At 53.5% G+C, this 21,089-nt stretch overlaps 1 protein-coding gene across 4 annotated transcripts; it reads right to left on the bottom strand.

Annotated features, from left to right (window-relative positions):
* Positions 1 to 213: 213 nt before the first annotated feature.
* On the bottom strand, positions 214 to 3,091 carry LOC103558479 (uncharacterized). 4 transcript variants are annotated; one of them, XM_008531499.2, is made up of 2 exons: positions 2,982 to 3,091; positions 214 to 1,212 (listed from the first exon to the last, which is right to left on the bottom strand). In XM_008531499.2, exon 2 carries the CDS (start codon positions 1,137 to 1,139, stop codon positions 288 to 290), a length of 852 nt encoding a protein of 283 aa, XP_008529721.1. In that variant the 5' UTR covers positions 1,140 to 1,212; positions 2,982 to 3,091; the 3' UTR covers positions 214 to 287. The 4 variants fall into 4 exon arrangements, with proteins under 4 accessions (XP_008529721.1, XP_008529720.1, XP_008529722.1 ...); XM_008531498.2 differs by having other exon boundaries at positions 3,009 to 3,091; XM_008531500.2 differs by having other exon boundaries at positions 2,976 to 3,074.
* Between the last annotated feature and the right edge of the window lie 17,998 nt (positions 3,092 to 21,089).

Raw genomic sequence — 21,089 nt, 5'->3', positions numbered from 1 at the left:
CAAAAATCAGATTCCTGGCTTCTCTTGAAAAGGCAACAATCCATCTGAGAGCTGGGTATCGACCTCTCCACTCAGCCACAGTCTCCACCACTCCCTACTCTCACCCAGCCCGATTCACCCATTAACTTTTGTCTGCCCGACCCCATATATCCTCAAGTTTATAATCCCCAATCTAAACGGTCGTTTCCCCTCAATGGGGCCTTGGAAGGAGCATTTTGCCAGCGACAATTTATTTTCCAAAACTGCAGCCTGATGGACACATGCCCATTTCACAGTTGGTGTCGATGTCACCACCAGCTACAGGGTTTGGAGATGGGCTCAGGGGCGCTCCAGCCCGAGCGGATTGCTTCCCAGAACTTAGGCAGACGACCTAAGGAAAAGATCCCGTTGCCAAACAAAGGGAGTTCTGGCAACTTTATCCCTGGCCTCTGTGACAGCATGGGAGTGATTTTCCGGCTATATAGCCGGCGTGGGCAACTCGTGTTGACAGAGTCATCCACACACTGCAAAGCATTGACATCCCCAGCGGACGGCACCAAGCACGTGCTGGTGCAGGACTTGTCAGAGGTGGCCATGCTGGTGTAGGGGTGGGAGTAACTGCGGGGGCAGGAGTGGTCTTCAGGGTCCAGGCGGATGGAGTTGGCAGCGTGTTGCAGGTAGTTGGCGGCGAGCCTCGGCAGGCTCAGAGACGACTTGGTGCAGTTGGTGTAGAAGGCATTGGTGGATCTGTCGAGGTAGTTGATGCCTTTGATGAGGTGGTCCAGGAAAGTGGGGCTAGAGGGCCTCGCTGGACGATCTGTGCAGAGCAGGCAGTGGGGGCCACCACAGCAAGCGAGCTTTCTGGCCACCTTGCAGCCAGTGGCCAGGTGGCTCGTCTCTACACACTTGGAGTTGTAGGGCTGGCCCATGCAGATTCTCCTCACCGGAAGTCTAGGGGATCTGGGGTTGTCGGACTGCTCCGAAGGGTTGCTGCAGCTGCTGACTTCCGAGCCGCTCGGCGTGCGGGGGCGCTTGAGGGACGTGGCCCCGGTCACATTAGGGTAGTGGGACCAGCTTGGATTCCGGGCTGGAAAGGACACGTTGTTGGGATGGTTCAAGCAGCTGTAAGTGCTGGAATGGCCCACCGGGCGTCCAGACATGATCCCAGCTGGGTGGATTAGGCTTCGTGGTCCTGAACTGCCAGGAAATCACCTGGAGGCTGGTCACCTGGGCCTGGCGAGGAGAGAGTAGGGTCAGCTCTCCTCAGCTCCTTTAGCTCTCCACACCTCCCTCCAGGCTTCCTCTCCAGGTGTTCCCTCTGCCTCCAGAGGGCCAAGACCACCCTTCTTCCTCTCCCCATCCTCCTCCTAGGCCCAGGGAGTTTTAAACTGGAAAGTTGACACCCTATTTTTCAGAAAGCACAAAGGGCAAGACCTTGTGCCCTTTGTTGGGAAGGTAAGACCCTGAGAATGACTGAGGCCAGAGGACCCCCTTGAACAAGTGGGGCAGTCTCCTTTTTCCTTTGGCTCTAGCTCACATTCTGAAATTCCCATTTGCCTTTTCTTTTTTTTTCTTTTTTTTTTGAGGAAGATTAGCCCTGAGCTAACATCTGCTGCTAATCCTCCTCTTTTTGCTGAGGAAGACTGGCCCTGAGCTAACATCCGTGCCCATCTTCCTCTACTTTATATGTGGGACACCTTCCGACGCATGGCTTGCCAAGCGGTGCCATGTCCGCTCCCGGGATGTGAACCGGCGAACCGTGCCGAAGCGGAACGTTCGCACTTAACCACTGCACCACCGGGCGGCCCCCCATTTGCCTTTTAAGCAGGAACTCCAAAAGACCACAAAGGCCAGGACTGAATCTCTAATGATGAAATTCCAGGCACTGAGACAGACCTTCTTTGGAGGTACTATCAAATAGACATCATCGACCACACAAGGCACCCTGATATGAAAAAATGTGTCTTAGAAGCAATGCAATACTAGATGCACCCTCTCTGTGTCTGGCCCTTTGCTTGAGTAAGTAACTCTCACTCCAAATCAAAGAGTTAGTTATTATTCTATTCCTAGTTGACAGATGGGGAAACTGAGGCTCAGAGAGATGATGTGACTCAGATCAACAGCTTGTAAGTGATGGGGCCGAGATACTATCTTGGGTGTTTCTGACAACCCCTGAAAGACAATGCTATGTTGTCGGGGTGACTTTGGCCCCCCTCACAGTCACTAAGGAAGAATTCTCACCACACCTGTTCTGCCTGCCTGGATGGGGGCACTGATGGGGACAACCAGAGGGAGAGGGGCCTTGCTAACCCTGTAACTAAGTTGATCCTGACTTTAGGAGCCCCAAATGAGGAGCAGCAGGTGGTATGACAAGTGTACTAATGGGGCTGGGTTGTGAGATCAGAACCTTCTGGAGTATTTGGTCTTGATCTTCTCTGACAGTAGGGGATCTCCCCATCCACCCCACAAGAGGAGGGGGCATTGGGATTCCTACATCTCCTGGTCCAAAAGCCGGTACTTCACAGGGACTAAATCCTGAGCAGGCCAAAGAGATGCCCAGTCCCTTTAAACCCACCTCCTGTCCCTGGACTGCCTGGACCCAGCCAAGGGCAGTGTAGTTCCCCCCCCCCATCCCCATTGTGCCTTGGTTCCCCAGTACTCCCCCCGCACCAGAAGGAAGGCTCTGATTTCTCTCCCCTACTACCACCGGCTTGATGCTCATTTTCCACTTCTGCCTGGTGAGAACAGAGCAGAATTTGAGCCTGTCTCACCCAGAAAACAGCTGCCTGCCCCTCTCCCAGCCCACGGCCCCTCAGCTGCCCTTGTCCTTTGGGTCTGAATCCCGTGGAATGTCCAGACCCTTGTCTCTTCCCTCCCTGGTCCACCCCACCCCATCTCCTCCTGCGGAAATCCAGGAGGGACCTGGGGACTGACCCTCTTAGGGCCCTCCCGCCCTTCCTGGCTGGGCCCCATCCGCCACAAGGGCCCTCTCCCACCCTCACTCTGTCTTTGGGAGGCAGGTGACTGACTTAGCCCTCCTCTTGCTCTCCACTGGGGACACCCTCATGTCACCACTCCAGACTGCTGGCCATGTCATAGAATCATGGAATCCTAGAGCTGGGAGGGGCCTCCAGGGGTCACCCTGGTCAGGCCCCTGCCTCAGGGCCAGCGCCACTTTAAGCCCTCCAGGACAGATGGGCCCTATTTTTAAAACGAGGCTGGGGTGGACGTTTCCCAGTGTTCCCTGCTGTTTTTCTAGCGTTTAATTATGCTCAGAGTCAGGGAGTTCTATGCCGGGTGTAATAGAAACCCCCGCTGGCTGGGGTCAGCATCAGTTCCTTCTCTTTTCTCAGTGGGTCATCAATCGCTTATCAGGTCCCTGTGCAGTGCTGTCCCTCTGAGGGACCCATTCTTGGGCACAACAGCACTGTCTTTCCTCCTTCCTCACCTCTTCCTCGAGCAGCCGACAGCCTGGTGTCGAGCCCCTAGGATGTGGTGGGCTCTGGCCAGAGCCTGAGGGTTCTTCAGGGAGCAAATCTCAGAGCTCCTTTCAGACCCCGTGCCTCTCGCTTGGACCCGGTCCACAGGGGGCATCCGCTGCGTGTTTGTTGAATGAATGAACAAAATCCCCCTTTGCGGTCTCCTGGTATTTGCCAGGAAAAGCCTCCCTCTGTCATTTCCTTCTCGTAAATATCGGAAAAAAAAAAAAAAAATATATATATATATATATAGGGGCCAGTCCTGTGGGTGAGCAGTTAAGTCCGTGCTCCGCTGCGGTGGCCCAGGATTTCGCCGGTTCAGATCCTGGGTGCAGACATGGCACTGCTCGTCAGGCCATGTTGAGGCGGCGTCCCACATGCCACAACTAGAAGGACCCACCACTAAAAATACACAACTATGTACTGGGGGGATTTGGGGAGATAAAGCAGGAAAGAAAAAAAGAAAAGAATGGCAACAGTTGTTAGCTCAGGTGCCGATCTTAAAAAAAAAAAGAAAAAAAATAGTTTTACTTTTTATTTTGAAAAATTTCCAGACTTACAGACACTTACAAGATAATGAAGTCCCACATAGCCTTCATCCAAATCCACTAGTTATTAACACTTTGCCACATTTATCACCACACGCACACACACACACGCAGTATTTTGAGAGTAAGTTGCAGACGACAGTGACTGCAAAGCCTTTATGTCCTGCACGCTGGGAGAATGGGGGCGTTTTCTTATGCATCCACGCTCCCGTTACCAGATGCAGGATGTTTAACAGCGGTACGGCACTGTTATCAAACACACAGGCCATGTTCAAGTTTCGCCGATGGTCCCTCCCGCGTTCTCTGTGGCAATGACTTCTCCAGTCCAGCATCCGATCCAGGACCAGGCATTGTCTCCATTTCTCAAGTCTCTTTGGTTTCCTCTAACCTGGAAGTTTCTCAGTCTTTCTTTGTCTTTTATGACATTAACATTCTTGAAATGTGCAGGCAAGTTGTTTTGGAGAATGTTCTCCAGTTTGGATTTATCTGAAATTTCCTAGCGATCAGATCCAGGATTACAAAGCACTTTAACAGAAACCTCGGTGTGGGCCCTCCCCAGCCCACGATCACGGAGAACGAAGGGCCTTTTGCCCTGTGGGGGGATGGGTGGTGATAGCTGCTGAAACGGGGAGCCAGGAGGAGGGATCAGGGGCCCCCCGAGTGGGAGGAAGAGCGTGAGGGGACTCAGGGGACCAGGGAAGCAGTGTCAACAGTTCCCTTGTGGGGCCTCAGCCAGGCCTGGTTCTGCTCTGGGCCGGGGGCCGGGCAGGCGGGCAGGAGGCCAGCAAGAGGGCTGGGCGTCCTTGCTGTTTGTCCTGAAGGTACCCAGGCGTCGAGATCACTGGCCGTTTCTGGCCTGGGCACTAAGAGCCTCTGGAAATAGCTCTAGGACAATTATTTCAGGAGGAATGTGCTGTTCCTCCATCTCCTCAGAAAGTCAGGCTGTGTCCCATCATATGAGGAACGTCCCTCTCCGGCCTCCCCACCTTCAGGGAATCTCTAGGCCCTCTGCGGGCCACAGATGCCTTCCGAACCAGAAGGGCTGGGAGCCCAGAGTGGGGCCGAGGAGACTGAAAGCCCCCTTCTCCGCTGGGGGAGGGGTGGTTCTGTCCTTACATCCTGGGCTCTCAGGGCCCAGCCTGGAAATGGGCCTGGCGGCTGGGGTCCAGCTGACTCCAAGCCCAGGCACACACGAAGGGGAGGGTGGGGGAAGCTGCCTGCCCCACCTCTTGCCCAGACCCATCCCTGAGAAACTGATATGGGAGTGGCACCTACTATGTGCCAGAGAATCTGACATTGTTGGTGCCAGGCCCTTTGCATCCTCCTTCTTATTTAGTCCTCACAGTGCCCCTAAGAGGTAAGTATTTTGTTTTCCAGCTGAGGTAACTGAGGCTCAGAGAGGGCAAGAGACTTATCCAAGCTCGCCCAGCCTCCAGAATTAGAACCCAGTAGTCTGGCTCCAGAGCCTACAAGCTTAAGCACTAAGTGAGGAAGAGGGTGGGCCACCCCTCTCGGTGGGGACTCAGTAAGTGACCCTGTGAACTGAGCAGCGTTGGGAGGGGTCCAGGCTGGAGACAAGCTGGAAGGCGGCTGTAGCCCCACCCCCCAATGAGCCCCCATCTTCCACCACCCAGCCAAGCCCAGCTGCCTCTCGCTCCCTAGCACCACGAGGGTGGATGCCGGGGTCTCAGAAGATCCTGGGTAGGTGGGGTGCCCCCGCCCCCCGCACAGTCTCCAGCCACAGTGCCCCCACCCTTGCCCCACCCGGACCACCTCCAACCTTGACCCCTTAGCCTCATTGCCAAACCAGCTGCAAATCCCGGGCTTTCCACCAGCCCTTGCCCCTCAGCCTCTCTCCCCTCTCCCTTTACTCCCCCTCCCCGCAGTCCTATCCACATCCTGGTCCCCTCCTGAGCCCCACCAAGACCACCACGAGCGCTTTCCCTACATCAGACTTGAGGAGTTCAAGGGCATCTCAGTCCCGTGGGCTCCCCAGAATGGAGGGAACAGCCCCTGTCTCCAGAGAGAGACCTTAGGACTCTGCCCCATTAGCACATATGCTGCTCATTAACCCCTCACAGGCCACTGGGCAGTTTCTCCCCTCCCCCAGGGCCTAGATGGTAGGAGTGACCCCTTGTCCTTTCAGCCACGTGGCTCTTGGAAGCATCACAGATAAGAAGCAAGCCCAGCTCAGCAGCCGCAAGTGTGAGACATACATGTCAGTCTGGGGGGCAGCTAGCACCAAGAGCCATGAAACTTTCGGCTGTCTCACTCTGCCTGGAGGACATATGTGCTCAGCCTCAGGGACTATCAGCGGGGTGACTCACCTGAGCCCGTACAGGGCCTGGGGCCAGCCTGCCTGCAGGGCTGAAAATCTCTCCTGGGCTGGGTTCTGGCCCTCCCCGGTTGTAGCCTTCCCTCCCGAGCACAATGAGTCACCCAGCTCCGACACCCTGAAGGATTAGGCCCTTGGCTCGCCAGCTGCCAAAACAGTGCTTCCCCAAGCCCACGTGTGGCAGGTACAAGCCAGGACAGATCTGAGCTTCGGAGCACTGGGGCAGGTGTGGCTTGGCAGGGGATCCAGCCAGCAAGAACTTCCCTCCTGCCAAGCTACCTCAGGGCTTTTGGGGTAAAGCGGGCAATCTGGGAGGGGACGTGGCCTGGGAAATTCCCGCCATGGCAGGGTGGGGACGATGGTCACATGTGACCTTTGCTGAGAGAAGACAGGGGAAGCAGGACAGCAAGGAGCTGGCTTGTGCTGTGACCTTGGGTAAGTGGTTGAACTTCTCCAAAGCTCAATCTCCTTTTCTGTCTAATGGGGGTAAGGAGGGTGCCCCTCGGACACTGTTGACTTGGCTGGCGTGCAGTAACAGCTGGCGTTGGTGCATGCCCCGGGCTGTGGGCACAGTGGAGCTGGAGGTCTGTGCTAGAGCCAGCTTGCACTGGCTCACAAGAGCCAACGGTTCAATGTTCTGGAATTCAGTGTACTGGCTATTAAACCATGGGTAGCTTGCAATCAGCCACGGTGGGAATATTTACACCAGGGGAATTGACCAATGTGACAAACCAGGCTTTTTTTTTTTTTCTTTTTTGAGACCTGGTTCACCAGCATGCCCTGAAAGCCATGTGGCCGGCCAAGGGACTTCACCTCTTTGGACCTCTGTTTCCTCACCCATAAAACCTCAGTAATAACGGCCTGTGCACACTGAATGGCCTATATGTATGGGACTGCGTCCCAGCTGCTGTGTGTGTGGCTGGATGTAATTTCCTGCGTCAACTTGACAGGGCCTCAGGATGCCCGGGTATCTGATTAAACACCATTTCTGGGTGTGTCTGTGTGTTGCTGAAGAGATTGGCATTTGTTGCTTGCCTTTTTTTAAAGCTTGGCGCCTGAGCTAACATCTGCTGCTAATCTTTTTTTTCTTCATCTTTTTCTCCCCAAAATTCCCCAGTACGCAGTTGTATATTTTAGTTGTGAGTGCCTCTGGTTGTGCCGTGTGGGACACCACCTCAGCATGGCCTGATGAATGGTGCTGGGTCCTCACCCAGGATCCGAACCGGGGAAACCCTGGGCCGCCAAAGCTAAGCGCGTGAACTTAACCACTCGGCCACGGGCTCGGCCCCTCTTGTTGGTTCTATTTCTCTGGAGAACCCTGACTACCACCGTGTGCCACGTGCTTTCTATGCATTAACTTGTTTATTCCTCATCACAACCTTATGAGGTAGATGTTAATAGCATCCCCATTTTTCAGAGAAGAAACTAAAGGGCAGAGGTGAAGTCACTCACCTGAAGGAAGACGGCCAAGATACAAACCCAAGCAACCTGGCTCAGGTCTGCCCTCCAACCGCTGCACCTGCCACCTCGAGGATGATCATTGCAGTTGCCATTTATTAAGCATTTTCTGAGTGGAGGTGCTGTGCCAAGGATTTTCCATGTACAATTGGTGCACCCCAAAGCCTCAGCCTTCTGAAGTAGCTTTTCTTTTTCTTTTTTTTTTTTTTTTGAGGAAGATTAGCCCTGAGCTAACTACTGCCAGTCCTCCTCTTTTTGCTGAGGAAGCCTGGCCCTGAGCTAACATCCGTGCCCATCTTCCTCTACTTTTTTTATATGTGGTATGCCTACCACAGCATGGTGTGCCAAGTGGCGCCATGTCCACACCCAGGATCTGAACCAGCGAACCCCGGGCCACCGCGAAGTGGAACGTGCGAACTCAACCGCTGCGCCACCGGGCCAGCCCCTGAGGTAGCTTTTCTTTAATAATCAAATAGCTCAAACCTCCAGTCCACGTGCCGTGGGAAGTTCAGAGCCTTCCTCACTGTTTCTGAGGAAGCCCAAGGGGCTGTCCTGGACTCTCGTCACCCCTCACTGAGTCCCTGCTTCTGGACCAATGCTCGGCCCCACCTCCTGTGACTGTCATCTTCTCTCAGCAGAGTTGCGCCCCCACCCCCACCCCTGTGGCCACCACTCCCTCCTCATTCGTGCCCAAAACCACCACAGACATGCAGCTGTCGTGTGTTACAGACCTCTCTGAAGGCACCGGGTGACAGAGGGGTGACAACACAGGACAGAAAACAGCCCGACACAGAATAAATGGCGGCCACTCAGTTGTTCGTGTCTCTTGGCCTCCTCTCTCCTCAGGCCCAGGCCTCACCATGAAGCTAATAGAAGACCCTTCTCCATCTCACCTCTTCCCCACCCCCATTCTGGGGCTCCCTCCCCCACAGGCCTCCCACCCTCAGGCAGATGATGCCAAAGCGCCCAATTCCGGTTCTTCCTTGTACCCCTTGACTCTCCTTATGAAGGTGTTTTCCTCCTGCCGTCCCCACTAAGCTGTGGGAACAGCTGCTGGCCATTCTTTCCTTCCTGTAAATATGCTTTAGATGACTGGATCTGGGGCCGGCCTGGTGGCACAGTGGTGAAGTTTGCATGTTCTGCTTCAGCGGCCCAGGGTTTGCTGGTTCGGATCCCGGGTGTGGACATGGCACCAGTTGTCAAGCCATGCTGTGGTAGGCGTCCCACATATAAAGTAGAGGAAGATGGGCACAGATGTTAACTCAGGGCCGGTTTTCCTCAGAAGAAAGAGGAGGATTGGTGGCAGATGTTAGCTCAGGGCTAAGCTTCCTCAGGAAAAAAAAAAAAAGAAAAAAGATGGCTGGATCCTTTCAACAGCATCGTGAGGTGAAGCCTTTGTCTTCCCAGAGAGGAATTCAGCAGTGTGGTTCTGCTTCACGCCAGCTCTGCATTGGCTCCTTCAGCTGTGGGACCTTGGGCAAGTTACTCCCCTTATCTGATGCTCAAATTCCTCATCTGTAAAGGGGGGATTATATGAACCCCTGTCCCACAAGGTTGACCCCTCGGCATGTTGTAAATTCTCAATAAATCTGCCTGTTTGTATCCAACGGATGAAGAAATTGGGTTCTAGGCCTAGTGGTGTTGTTAATTTTCTGAATGACCTGGGCCTCAGTTTACCTGCCTAGAAAAGAGGAGGGTGGACCAAATCGCCTCTGAAGCCCGCTCCAGGCCTGTCGTTCTCACTAACGGCGTCCGCAAGTCTTTACATGATGCGCGCAGGACACTTCTGGGCCTCGCCCTGTGTCTTTCTTCATCTCCTTGTTCATTTGATTGCTTTATAATAAACTGGTAAACATGTATAAAGTGTTTGCCTGAGTTCTAGAAAATTATCAAACCTGAGGAGGGGGTTGTGGGGACCCCCAATTTATAGGTGGTAGGTCAGAAGTACGGAGGGGCCCCCAGGACTTGTGACTGGTGTCTGAAGGGGGGACAGTCTTGTAGGACTGAGCCCTTCAGCTTGTGGGATCTGGTGCTGGAACCAGGTGGATGGTGCCAGAAACGAATGGAACTGTTGAGTACCCATGCGTGTCGGAGAACTGAACTGGTTGGTGTCAGAAAACACCTCACAGCCTCTTTTGAAAGATGCTCTTACATGGAGCCCATGAAAGAAACACATCCCAGTTAGCAAGGAGAGCAGCTGGTTCAGGCCGGCAGGGGAGGCGCCGACGACCACGGGGAAGACGTGACAAAGCTTGGTGGTGGGCCCCCAAGGGGCGCGGTACTACTCTTTAAACTTTTCTATATGCTTGAAATACTTCACAACCATCAACTTTAAAAAAGCAGAGGTGGGCCGCAGTCGAAAGAGCCCCGGACTGAGTGTGGAGTTCCGGTCCTGGTTTCTGTCGTGCCATCGGACCGCTCTGGAACCGAGCAAGTCACAGCCTCCCCTGGGCCACACAGGCTGGTCTCCAGCAGCCCTGTCAGTGCTGACATTTTATTGGGTAGTTTTCATCTACTTCAGTCCAAACATGTATTGAATTTCCAGTAGGTACTTATCTGTGGACACGTGTGACCCCCCGAGCAGACCCCGAGCCCCGGGAGGGCAGGAGGGTCTTCTCAGCCCTGTCTCCCCAGGGCCCCGCTCAGGCCCTGGGACTCAGTGGGTTCTCTGAATGAAGGAAGGAGGACAGAACGAATGACAGGAACACTTCTGTCCCTGAAGGGTTTGGAGTCTACAGCTGAGGTCCCCGGTCAGGAAGCCTGGGGTCTCCTCAGGACTGGAGCTCACTCTGTGTCCGTCCTCCTGCCTGTATCCCCGGGATGCCCATGCTGGGCTGGGAGGTGAGAGAGGCTGCAGGAACAGGAGAGCCAGCTTGGAGGCCTCCAGTCACTGCCACAGAGACCCTGTCCAAGCCAGGAGAGCGCCAGGAAACAGACGGGAAGGCAGGAAACATCCCATGGGTATGGCTTGGGCCCAAGCCCCCTCCAGGCCTGGGCTGAGCCCTGAACCCCAGGGGTCCAGACCTTGCCTTCCTCGCCCAGCCTGGCAGAGCTCAGCTGCTCTGCCCCGGCTCCTTGACACCTTCTTGGTCCCTGAGACCACTGCCAGCAGTTCAGTAAACATGAGCAGCCTGCTTGCACAGGAGGGTGGCTGGGGTCGGGAAACCTGGGTTCGATTCCTACCTCTGTCGCTCAGAGGCTGCCTAAGCATGGGCACTTTATCTTGCCTCCCTGAACCTCAGTTTCTTCATCATATTCACACTCAGTGTTGTTGTGGAGATCCAAACAGAGAAGGTCTCACACCATATGCAAGGAACTCAAAGATAAATTAAGCTTATAGATAGAGTCGAAGCCATGTGAGCCCTTGTCAGCCCCACTCCCCTACTCCTTGAAGGGTGTCACCATCCTGATCTCTGATGATCTTTGCTACCAAGTTTATCCTATTCCTACACATTACCGTATGGCATAACATTGATTTTCATGCTTTGAAATGTTATATATTATGGGATTATTCTGAATGTATTATTCTGTAATTTGCTTCTTCACTCAATGAAACGCTTTTGAGATCTCTCCACGTCGATACACGTAGCTCAAGTTCAATCATTTTCACTATCTAGTATTGCATTCTACAAATATACCACAATTCATCCACTCTCCCGCCGATACACATTTAGGTTGTTTCCAGTTACATTTTGTTATTTCAAGCAACACTGAGATAAATATTCTTGTACACGTCAAAAAATGAATTAAGCAAAGATGAGTGTTTTCAGGGAGCTTATGTGTGTTGACCAGTGGTGTTCACTATCCATTTTGATGACAGTATTTCCTGAACCCAAATCAAGGCAAACAGCTCGCTGAGGGGACAGACCACTTTAGGTTGGGACTCTCTGGAATGCAGGAGTAACAACTGCCACCTCCCGTTCAGAGCTTTCTGTGGGCCAAGCCCTGCGCCCTGCTCACATTCTCACAGAAGCCCTGTGAGGGGCCACTGGGGTTACCCCAGTTGAAGAAACTGAGGTGCAGACAGGTTAGGTCTCTTGGCCAAGGTCACACAATAGTTGAGCTTGAATTCAAACCAAACCTGGGGGGCCAGCCACGTGGCCAAGTGGTTAAGTTCCTGTGCTCTGCTTCGGTGGCCCAGGGTTTCGCTGGTTCGAATCCTGGGTGCAGACATGGCACCACTCACCAGGCCATGCTGAGACGGCATCCCACATGCCACAACTAGAAGGACCCACAACTAAAAAAAAAAAAAAAAAAAAAAACACACACAACTATGTAGCGGGTGGCTTTGGGAGAAAAATGAAAAATTTTTAAAAATCTTAAAAAAAAAACCCAAAAAAAAGAACCTGGGTCTGTCTGCCTCCACTGCCCATATTTTAGCCAGAACAGAGGGGCCCCAGCAGCATCCGCCAGAGGTGTGGGAGCAGAAAGGCAAGAGGGACTGACCCCAACTCTGGGCTCAGGGAGGCCTTCCTGAAGAAGGCGCCAATCCCAACTTGCCTGGAAAGATGGGGAGCATTGCTGCGGCAGTGGTGGGCAGCATCCGGGAGAAGAGACACTTCCGTCAGGGCACGAGGCTGGGGAACAGCACCGCGCCCCTTCACCCACCACCCTGGACTCCTGTTTGCCATGTGCCTTCCTTGCAGTTCTCTTTTCCCCTGATTCCACCCTGATCAGGCTGCTCTCCATCCTTCTCCCCATTCTTCTCTTTTCACCTTTTTTTCTCTTGAGTCAGTTTCTCTCTCTTTATTCTCCTAATCACCCATCCGTCCACCCACCCATCCATTTATCCACCACACATCTAACATGAACTGAGCACCAGTGCTGTGTCAGGGCATTGGAGCCTGGGTGAGGCAGTGCCTAGAATTGGTGGTGAGCACGCCCGTCACACTCAGCTAAACTTCCATGAGGAATCCTTGAGACCTGTCCTCTCCTTCAGACATGCCTAGAGACACACCCTTACACAAACCAGGCAACCTGCTAGGAGAAAAAAAAAAACACCAAAAACCTGAACGAGACAGTTGTGGCTCTCTGGCACCCCCTGCTGGTAATTTGAGAGCTTGCATCCTGGGTTGGAACGTCCTGGTGAACTCCAGAAGGGGCTGCTCCAGTTGCCTCGTGTCACCGTGCCTGCGAGGCAACCTCTGCCAGTAATTCCCCATAGGCGGGGTTCCTAAGGTGAGGTTCTTGTCAGAAATATTTAAACCTCCAGCCTCTGCCAGGCCCAAGCCAAAGCTCAGCGTAAGAAGCAGTGAGAGGTTGTTATGGATTAAATATTTGTGGTTCCCCAAATCGATATGTTGAAATCCTAGCCCCCAAGGTGATGATATTGGAAGGCGGGACCTTTGAGAGGTCATGAGGCCACGCGGGTGGAGCCCTCATGAATGGGACTGGTGCCCATCTAAGAACAGACAGGGGAGCTTGTGTCCCTGCCCTCTGCTCTTGGCCACACGAGGATACAACGAGAAGACGGCCTTTTGCAAACCAGGACAGCGACTCTGCCGGCACCTTGATCCTGGACTTCCCAGCCTCCAGAGCTGTGAGAAATAATGTTTGCTGTTTGAGCCACTGAGTCCACGGCATTTTGTTATAGAGACCCTAACAGACTAAGACTGAGATGTTTGTTTGTTTTATGGGGAGGAGGTGTGTGTTCTGCAGTGTGCATGTGAGCCCTGCGTGTGTGTGCTCTGCAGTGCGCATGTGAGCCCTGCGTGAGTGTGCTCTGCAGGGCGCATGTGAGCCCAGCGTGTGTGTGCTCTGCAGTGTGCATGTGAGTTCTGCGTGTGTGTGCTCTGCAGTGTGCGAGCCCTGCATGTGTGTGCTCTGCAGTGTGCAAGTCCTGCATGTGTGTGCTCGGCAGTGTGCATGTGAGCCCTGCGTGTGTGTGCTCTGCAGTGTGCGAGTCCTGTGTGTGTGTGCTCTGCAGTGTGCATGTGAGCCCTGCGTGTGTGTGCTCTGCAGGGCGCATGTGAGCCCCGTGTGTGTGTACTCTGCAGTGTGCATGTGAGTCCCACGTGTGTGTGCTTTGGTGTGTGTGTGGGTGTACTGGGGGAGCCAGGATGCAAATTCTGAGCATGTGCTCACATACCACGCCCCGGGCATGATGGAGACGTGCATGTGAGTAATCCTAACCTGTGCACATTAGGTGTTCTCAGGGAATGTGTCCGGGAAGACACACATGCAGCCTGCTCACACGTAGACTGGGCAACTCAGAGGCATATGCTCCCAGAGTTCCCTAGTGGATGGAGCCCCAGTCGTCCATTAGCGCACCCCGTCTTGGCTTCCTTCCCTTCCCTGTCTCACCTCCCTACTACCCTGCATGTGCTCCTTGGGATCACCTCCCAAATAAGCTACCTGCACTCAAATCATCTCCAGGTCTGCTCCCAGGACGGTGAAGGAGGCAGCCCAGGAGGAGAGGCCAATGCACTGAGGCTGGCAGAGCACAAAGATGGCAAGAGCCTGGGTCCAAGCTGGCATCACTGTGCCGATGAGTTAACCAGCCGGGACCTATCCTCCCCTCTGCCTCTGGTTAGGTGAGAAAACCGCCACCACTTAAGTCTCTTTTAATGGAGTTGTCTGTTCTTGTGGCTGAGAGCCTTCTAAGAACATGCACTCCCATGGCTGCCACGTGGGGACTCACACACAGCGGGCAGCCGCTCAGTGCACATGGGGTGGGGTACATACACAGCCACTGTGTGCATGCACGCACAAACACACACGCACAGACTCAGCAGCGCCCCACGTAGTGGCCGTGTATCCAGGACACAGAATTGGGTTGGCCTGCCACGTCTGTGCATGTCCAGCGTGGTTCCCTGGCGGTTCCAGGCTCCATCTTTCTCGAGCACCTCCCTCGTCCTCAGCCCATCTGCTTCTCCACTGCCTTCACCGTGGTTACCTGGACGACTTCTATAGAATCCCAGCTGGTCTCCCCATTGGTATGCTTCTTCCTCTTTAAATTATTTTCCACTCGGCAGTCAGAGAGAGAGTTTGAAAAGTACATTGGCTCTCATCATTCTCTTGTTGAAAACCCTTCAAAGGCCCCCTGTTGCTCTGAGGCACCTGCCCTGCAGAGGTCTCCAGTCCCATTTCTCCCCTTGCCTCCCACTGAACCTCCATCCTCAGGTTTACTCCTCACTGTATCCCGGTTGGGCAGGGGGGTGGGGAGACTGACTCCTGCAGGCTGGATTTCCCAGAAGCCGGTGACAGCTGGTTTCCAGCTGGGTTCAGCCAATGGGAGGCACTGGCGGGAGATTGGAGGGTGGGAGGAAGAGAAAAACCAGAGTATTTCTCTCCCTTCACCTCCTCTGTGGCTCCCAGTGGACGGGCCTGGGCGCCCTGAACTCATCCTCCCTCTGTCCCTCCAGCCTGGGAGGCAGCTGGGGCTGACCTTTGTGTTCCTCCACCTTCCCTGCTGTCGCTCAGCACTTTCCACACCTGGGGAACCAATTCCCTGGATTATATTCCCTCCATTTCGAAGAGAGATTTCTGTTTTCTGGCTTGACTGGCTGACACAGGCAGTCAGGAGCCCTGAGGAGGAAGCCAGCCGCAGCCTGTGCAGGGCGGGGCCATGGGAACAGCAGGGAAGAGATGCTGAAGCCTGGTGCCCTCCCCTGTGGCCCCCCCATCTTTGGACTTGAAGTCAAGTTCTGTGAGGTGATAAGCTTCCTAACTGTTTATCTTAGGGCTTCCTGCTGTGTGCATCTGGGGACATTTGTGGCATTTGGTCCCAGAGACCTGTAGCTGCGCCCAGTATCCATCTTCCCTTTCTACCCTGGTGAGAGCTGTGTTCCTTGGGCGCAGGGCATTTCCCCAGGTCCCAGGCAGCAGGGGAGGGAGGCCACGTGCTGATTTCCCAGCATGGTCAGGAGAGATGTACGCAGATCCCAGGTTGGGCGGTTAAAGATGGAGTACGCGCTTGCCTCTCCCTTTCTCTGTCTGGAACATGGGTGTGGCGTAGGAAGTGTTCGATGCTGCCTTAGATTCCTGGGGCCACAATCTGGGTAGCTGAGACAGCAGAAATGTGTCCTCTCCCAGTTCTAGAGGCTGGGAGTCTGAAATGGAGGTGTCAACAGGGCTGGTTCCTTCTCTATGAGGAAGGATCTGTTCCAGGCCCCTCTCCTTGGCCTGCAGGAGGCTCTCTTCCCTTTACGTGTGTGTCTCTCTGTGTCAGAATTTCCCCTTTTTGTAAGGACACCAGTCATATTGCAGTAGGGCCCACCCTAATGACCTCATCTTAACTAATTACATCTGCAACAACCCCATGTCCAAATAAGGTCACATTCTGAGGTACTGGGGTTAGGACTGCAACATAGGAATTAGGAGAGGGACACAATTGCACCCATAACACGTGCCTTGTGGGTGAGGGCGCACCCCGGGGAGGAGGAGCCACGAGACGAAGAGAGCAGATGACCTCACAGGGCAAGGCTGCAATGCCAGCCTGGACTTTGAAGTTAGAGGGAAGTAAATTTCTATCTTAGTTTATGCGTGGTTGTTGAGGAACATTTAAGAAAAGTGCAGACAGGATTGGAGAAACCAGCACGGGATGATGAAACGTCTCAAGGCTATCAGCAGTGGGGCGCTGACACCACCCCTGGCCTGAAGGGGCAAGGGGAGGACACAGCTAACAGCCCAGAGATAAGAGCTGTGGGAAAAGGACAAGGCCACCCGATAGGAGCCAGGCGGAATGCAGCCATTGCAAACCCAAGGCCTGGCAGGGAGGCCACTGGCGAATAGGTCCCCCACCCGCTCTCTCTTCCTCTCCTCCAGTCTCCTGCTGGCACCTTCCATTGAGTGAGCCAAACCCAGAGGACAGAGGAGCCCACTGATGCTGTCCATCAGGTCGGCCAACAGGGCAGGTGGGACTGGTGGAGTGCAGATGGAGAGAATCCAGCAGACTGACACCCAGTTCTTGTTGTGACACTCCCCCTGCTGGCTGTGAGCTCGGGAGGGTTTGTCTGTCACCTCTGCAGAAGGACCCCTAGTGACCAGGACAGCGCCTGGAATCTACTAGGTGTTTGATAAATATCTGCTGAATATGTATGTGCCAGGAGGGCAGTGGAATAAGAGCAGGGGGACGGGCAGGAGAGTCACACCTCCAGCGCCTCCTTCACCACCATCCCCCCAGCAGCCGGGGGCTCCCCGCCAACCCCTGCTCAGCCCCAGAAAGGCATGGCCCTGGCTGTGGCAAGAAGGCTGTCCCTGCCCCCACCCCTCCCTGGCACCATTGCCCAACATTTCTTCCTTGAGGCAAGAGGCACCTGCATGCTGTCCCTGTTCTGGGTCCCCTCAGTGGCTTCTTGGTGCCACTGCAGGGCAGATGGGGCCCTTGCCTGACCCAGGGCCTCCTTTCCTATCCCTGAGGCCGGGCTGCCCCTCATTACAGGGCAATGAGGCACTGGAGAGTCCTGGACTTAAGATCACGGTGTGTGATTCCCAGTGAACGTTGGTCCCTAAAAGGCTCTGAGAAGTCCTGCAGAAAAGAACCATTTGAACTTGGTTTGATCATATATTTCCCAGTCCATTGGACCTTTGATTCTTTACCAAGTGCCCACTGGGCTCTGTTCTGAGAGCTGAGCCCACAGCTGTGAACAAGGCATTGTGGGGCTTCATTCTCATGGGTCCTTTTGTCCTGGAACATCTATGAACATCCTCCAGAATGCTACTGTTCAGAACCACTATCCAGCCACGCCCTGCTGCCAGGCTTCTCCGGGACACCCGAGGGGACGGCCTGAAGATGTGCCCTGCGTGCCTGTCAGGCTCAGCTGTTCTTTTAGGGCAGGGAGAGTCAGGCATCGGGAGAGTCCTTTAGCTTCCCTCCTTCATTTGTTGCCTCTTTAACATCATGTGTGTATTGTTGTGTACCTACTATGTGCCAGGCCCCTTCCAGGCATTGGAAATTCACACACGAATAAAAGAAAGCTTTGTCCTGGCCGAGGGTTCCATCAGGTGGGAACGAGAAATAACGGGAACGGCCTCCCAAGAAAAAGGCTTCCCAGTGCCCCACCCCCAGACCCGCCTCTCAATTCCCCATACTTTCCTGCCGCCTGGACCTCCACCTCCCGGTTCGTTCAGGACGTGACCTGCTTTGCTTTAGGCTGAGACCTACTGAAGATCTGGCCCCTGCACTTCCCAGGCCAGCTCCCTCTTCCTGGGGGTCGACGGGAGGTTCATCTGTAGGGATTTTGCTCCAGGTGCTCTGAGGCCAGAAATCCCCCAGAGGGTGACACGGCAGTGCAGCTGACAGGGTGTCCACGAGGCCTGGAGGGTAAGATGACCCGATAGGGATTGCGATGGGAGAGTCGTCCCTGAGGGTCCATCTCCCTTGGGACCCGGCAGAGGCCAGGGTCACCGCGTGTCTGTCTGCAGAGCCCTCAGAGAGGCTGAGACCTGCTCAAGGCCACTGGATAAAGGCTGAGGAGGCTTGTTGTGTGAAGCTGAGGGAGGGAGGGTGGGCCTTCCCCACACGCGGGGCACCTGGCTGTCAGGACAGGCAGCGCCACGCAGGGGGCCTTCAGCCAATCCTTGCTGGTCTCCGGGTCTTAATTTCCCCATCTGTCAGATAGAAGAGACAGTTCGGATCATCTCTTAGGCCCTGTCTTTCAGACATTCCGCACTGGAATCTGGGACTGTGTGACCTGCCCCTTCCACTCTCCAGCCACCTCCTCAATCCCTCCCTCTTTCTCGCTCAGCTCAGGGTCTGGGAAATGGCTCTGAGCTTCAAAGCTGAGCAAACAAACATGTCCAGGCCCATGGGGAACAGGATGTAGGGAGGGCACGGCTATTTTTAACACAGTTTGAAGGATTTTCGCAGCTGCTTCCGTTGTGTCCACACTTTCCACAGGTCCAGGCTATTGCGGGTGCACACATTGCTGTGCGTGTGGTGGGAGCAGGTACCCTCCTGATACAAAACCTGCCCCTGATGTCTGCCCTTCCATCAGGGAGCCATTGCAAGTGGCTGACCATTGCCCTCCTCTGTGCTTCCAAAATGTAGGCGCCCAAAGGAGGGCTGGACACTGAGTTGGTAACACGAGCTTTGCTGCACCCTCAAAACAGCTCCAGCTGGCCCCCCTCACTCTCACCCCAAAATCCTTCACACAGCCCCCAGGAAGAGAGTTTTTGAAAGTATAAGTGAGATCCCAGGTCCTTCTACTTCCTCACCTCCCACCACCACGGCTTTCTCTCTGTGCTTAAAGACCCAGCTCCTCATTACCTGACCTGCAGAGAGCCCTACAGGGTCTGCCCCCCAACCCCTGCTTTTTCTTAGTCTCTCTCTTTCTCAATTTGGATTTCAGGGAACAGAATTGGATTAATTGTAATCCTCAGTCTGTGACATACTCTTACTGTTTCAGGTCATTAGTCCACTCATGGGCCACTTTTCTTTAGTTAGACACATAGTTATTTTAAATAATGTAGTTATTCAAAGCCACGTCTACCGTAACAGTGTGGATGAATCTCAAAAGTATTACGCTGAATGAAAATTGCTCAGAAACAAAAGAGGCATACCGTACACGTCCGCTTGTATATGAAGATTCTAGAAAAGGCAAGACCATACGACAGAAAGCAGATCACTGGTTGCCGAGGGCCAGGTGTGGAGGGGGGATGAAAGTGACTAGGCAGGAGGGAAGTTTTCGGGGTTATTACAATGTTCTATATCATGATTGTGATAGTGGTTACACGACTGTACGTGTTTGTCAAAACATTAATTTTACAAGTAAAACTGGTGAATTTTGCTGTCTGTCAATTAACCTTCAGTAAAGCCCAAACAAAACTAGAACCCGGAGCAACGTTTAACCTGTCCTCTTCGTCCCCACCCCAGACTCGAGCCAACCATCATCCAGAATCCTATGTCCATCTTGCATTTACCTGCCTTTTTATACAGTTTTATTCACCTATTTCTATTCATTACAAAGTATATTTAGGGGCTGGCCCGGTGGCACAGGGGTTAAATGCACACGTTCTGCTTCGGCCGCCCAGGGTTCGCCGGTTCGGATCCCAGGTGCGGACACGGCACCACTTGACAAGCCATGCTGTGGTAGGCATCCCACATAGAAAGTGGAGGAAGATGGGCACAGATGTTAGCTCAGGGCCAGTCTTCCTCAGCAAAAAGAGGAGGATTGGTGGCAGCAGTTAGCTCAGGGCTAATCTTCCTAAAAAAAAAAAAGTATATTTAAAAATTTCAGTTGTTTTTAATTCTATAAAAAGAGTATGAAACTGCATTTATTTCATTTTTTTAAACTTTTTTTTTTAAAGATTTTATTTTTTTCCCTTTTCTCCCCAAAGCCTCCCCGTACATAGTTGTGTATTTTAGTTGTGGCTCCTTCTAGTTGTGGCATGTGGGACGCTGCCTCAGCATGGCTTGATGAGCGGTGCCATGTCTGTGTCCAGGATTTGAACCGATGAAACACTGGGCCGCCGCAGCAGAGCTCGCGAATTTAACCACTCGGCCACGGGGCCGGCCCCTAAATTGCATTTAATCTTCTGGGACTTTTTTTCTTAATTTACATTCCTAGGAATGATCTACATTGTGGCACATCACTGTGATTCATTCTTTTTGACTACTGAATAATATTCCATCCTATGAATATACTGCATATGTTCATCCACTTACCTTGATGGACCTTTGAGTTGTTTCTAGGGTTTTGCTATTGAGGATGGAGGACGTGGCTGCCGGAACATTCTTGGGCCTCTTGTGGCACATGTGCAAGATTTTCTCGAGGCTCTAGACCTAGGAGCGGAACTGCTGGGTCACGTGAGGATTCAGCTTTAGGAGACACCTCTGCTTTGACCTCAGTCCCCACTGCTCTCCACTTTACCCATTATGCTCCAGCCATCCTGACCCCCTTCTCCTTGAACAAGCCAAGCCCATTCCAGCCTCCAGACCTGTGCCCCTGCCATCCTCTCCAGCTGAGCACTCTCCCTTCAGGGCTTCGCACGGCTGGCTTTCACATATCCTGTAGGACTCAATCAAACACTACCTCCTCTGCCCAAATGTCACCCTCCCTGGCCCCCATCTGAACGAGTTCTTCCCATTCCTACCCAAGGCACCCACATTTCCTTCTCTCCATAGCACCTGCCACCACAATCAGAAATGGCCTTTATTATTTTTATTGATCGTCATTGTCTTCCCTACTAGACTCAAGCTCCAGGAGAGCTGGGATCCTGTCTTATTTATGGACAGCCTGATATAGAGAAAGTGCTCAACAAACTTTTTTTTATTGAGGTGGATACTAATATTAATCCCACATTAGAGATGAGAGATCTATGGCTCAGAGAAGTTGAGCCATGTGACCA

Source organism: Equus przewalskii, chromosome 2 (genome assembly GCF_037783145.1).
Source record: "Equus przewalskii isolate Varuska chromosome 2, EquPr2, whole genome shotgun sequence".
NCBI classification, from domain to species: Eukaryota; Metazoa; Chordata; class Mammalia; order Perissodactyla; family Equidae; genus Equus; species Equus przewalskii.
The sequence above is the reverse complement of the archived record's forward strand: the minus strand, read 5'-3'. Positions and strand labels throughout refer to the sequence as shown.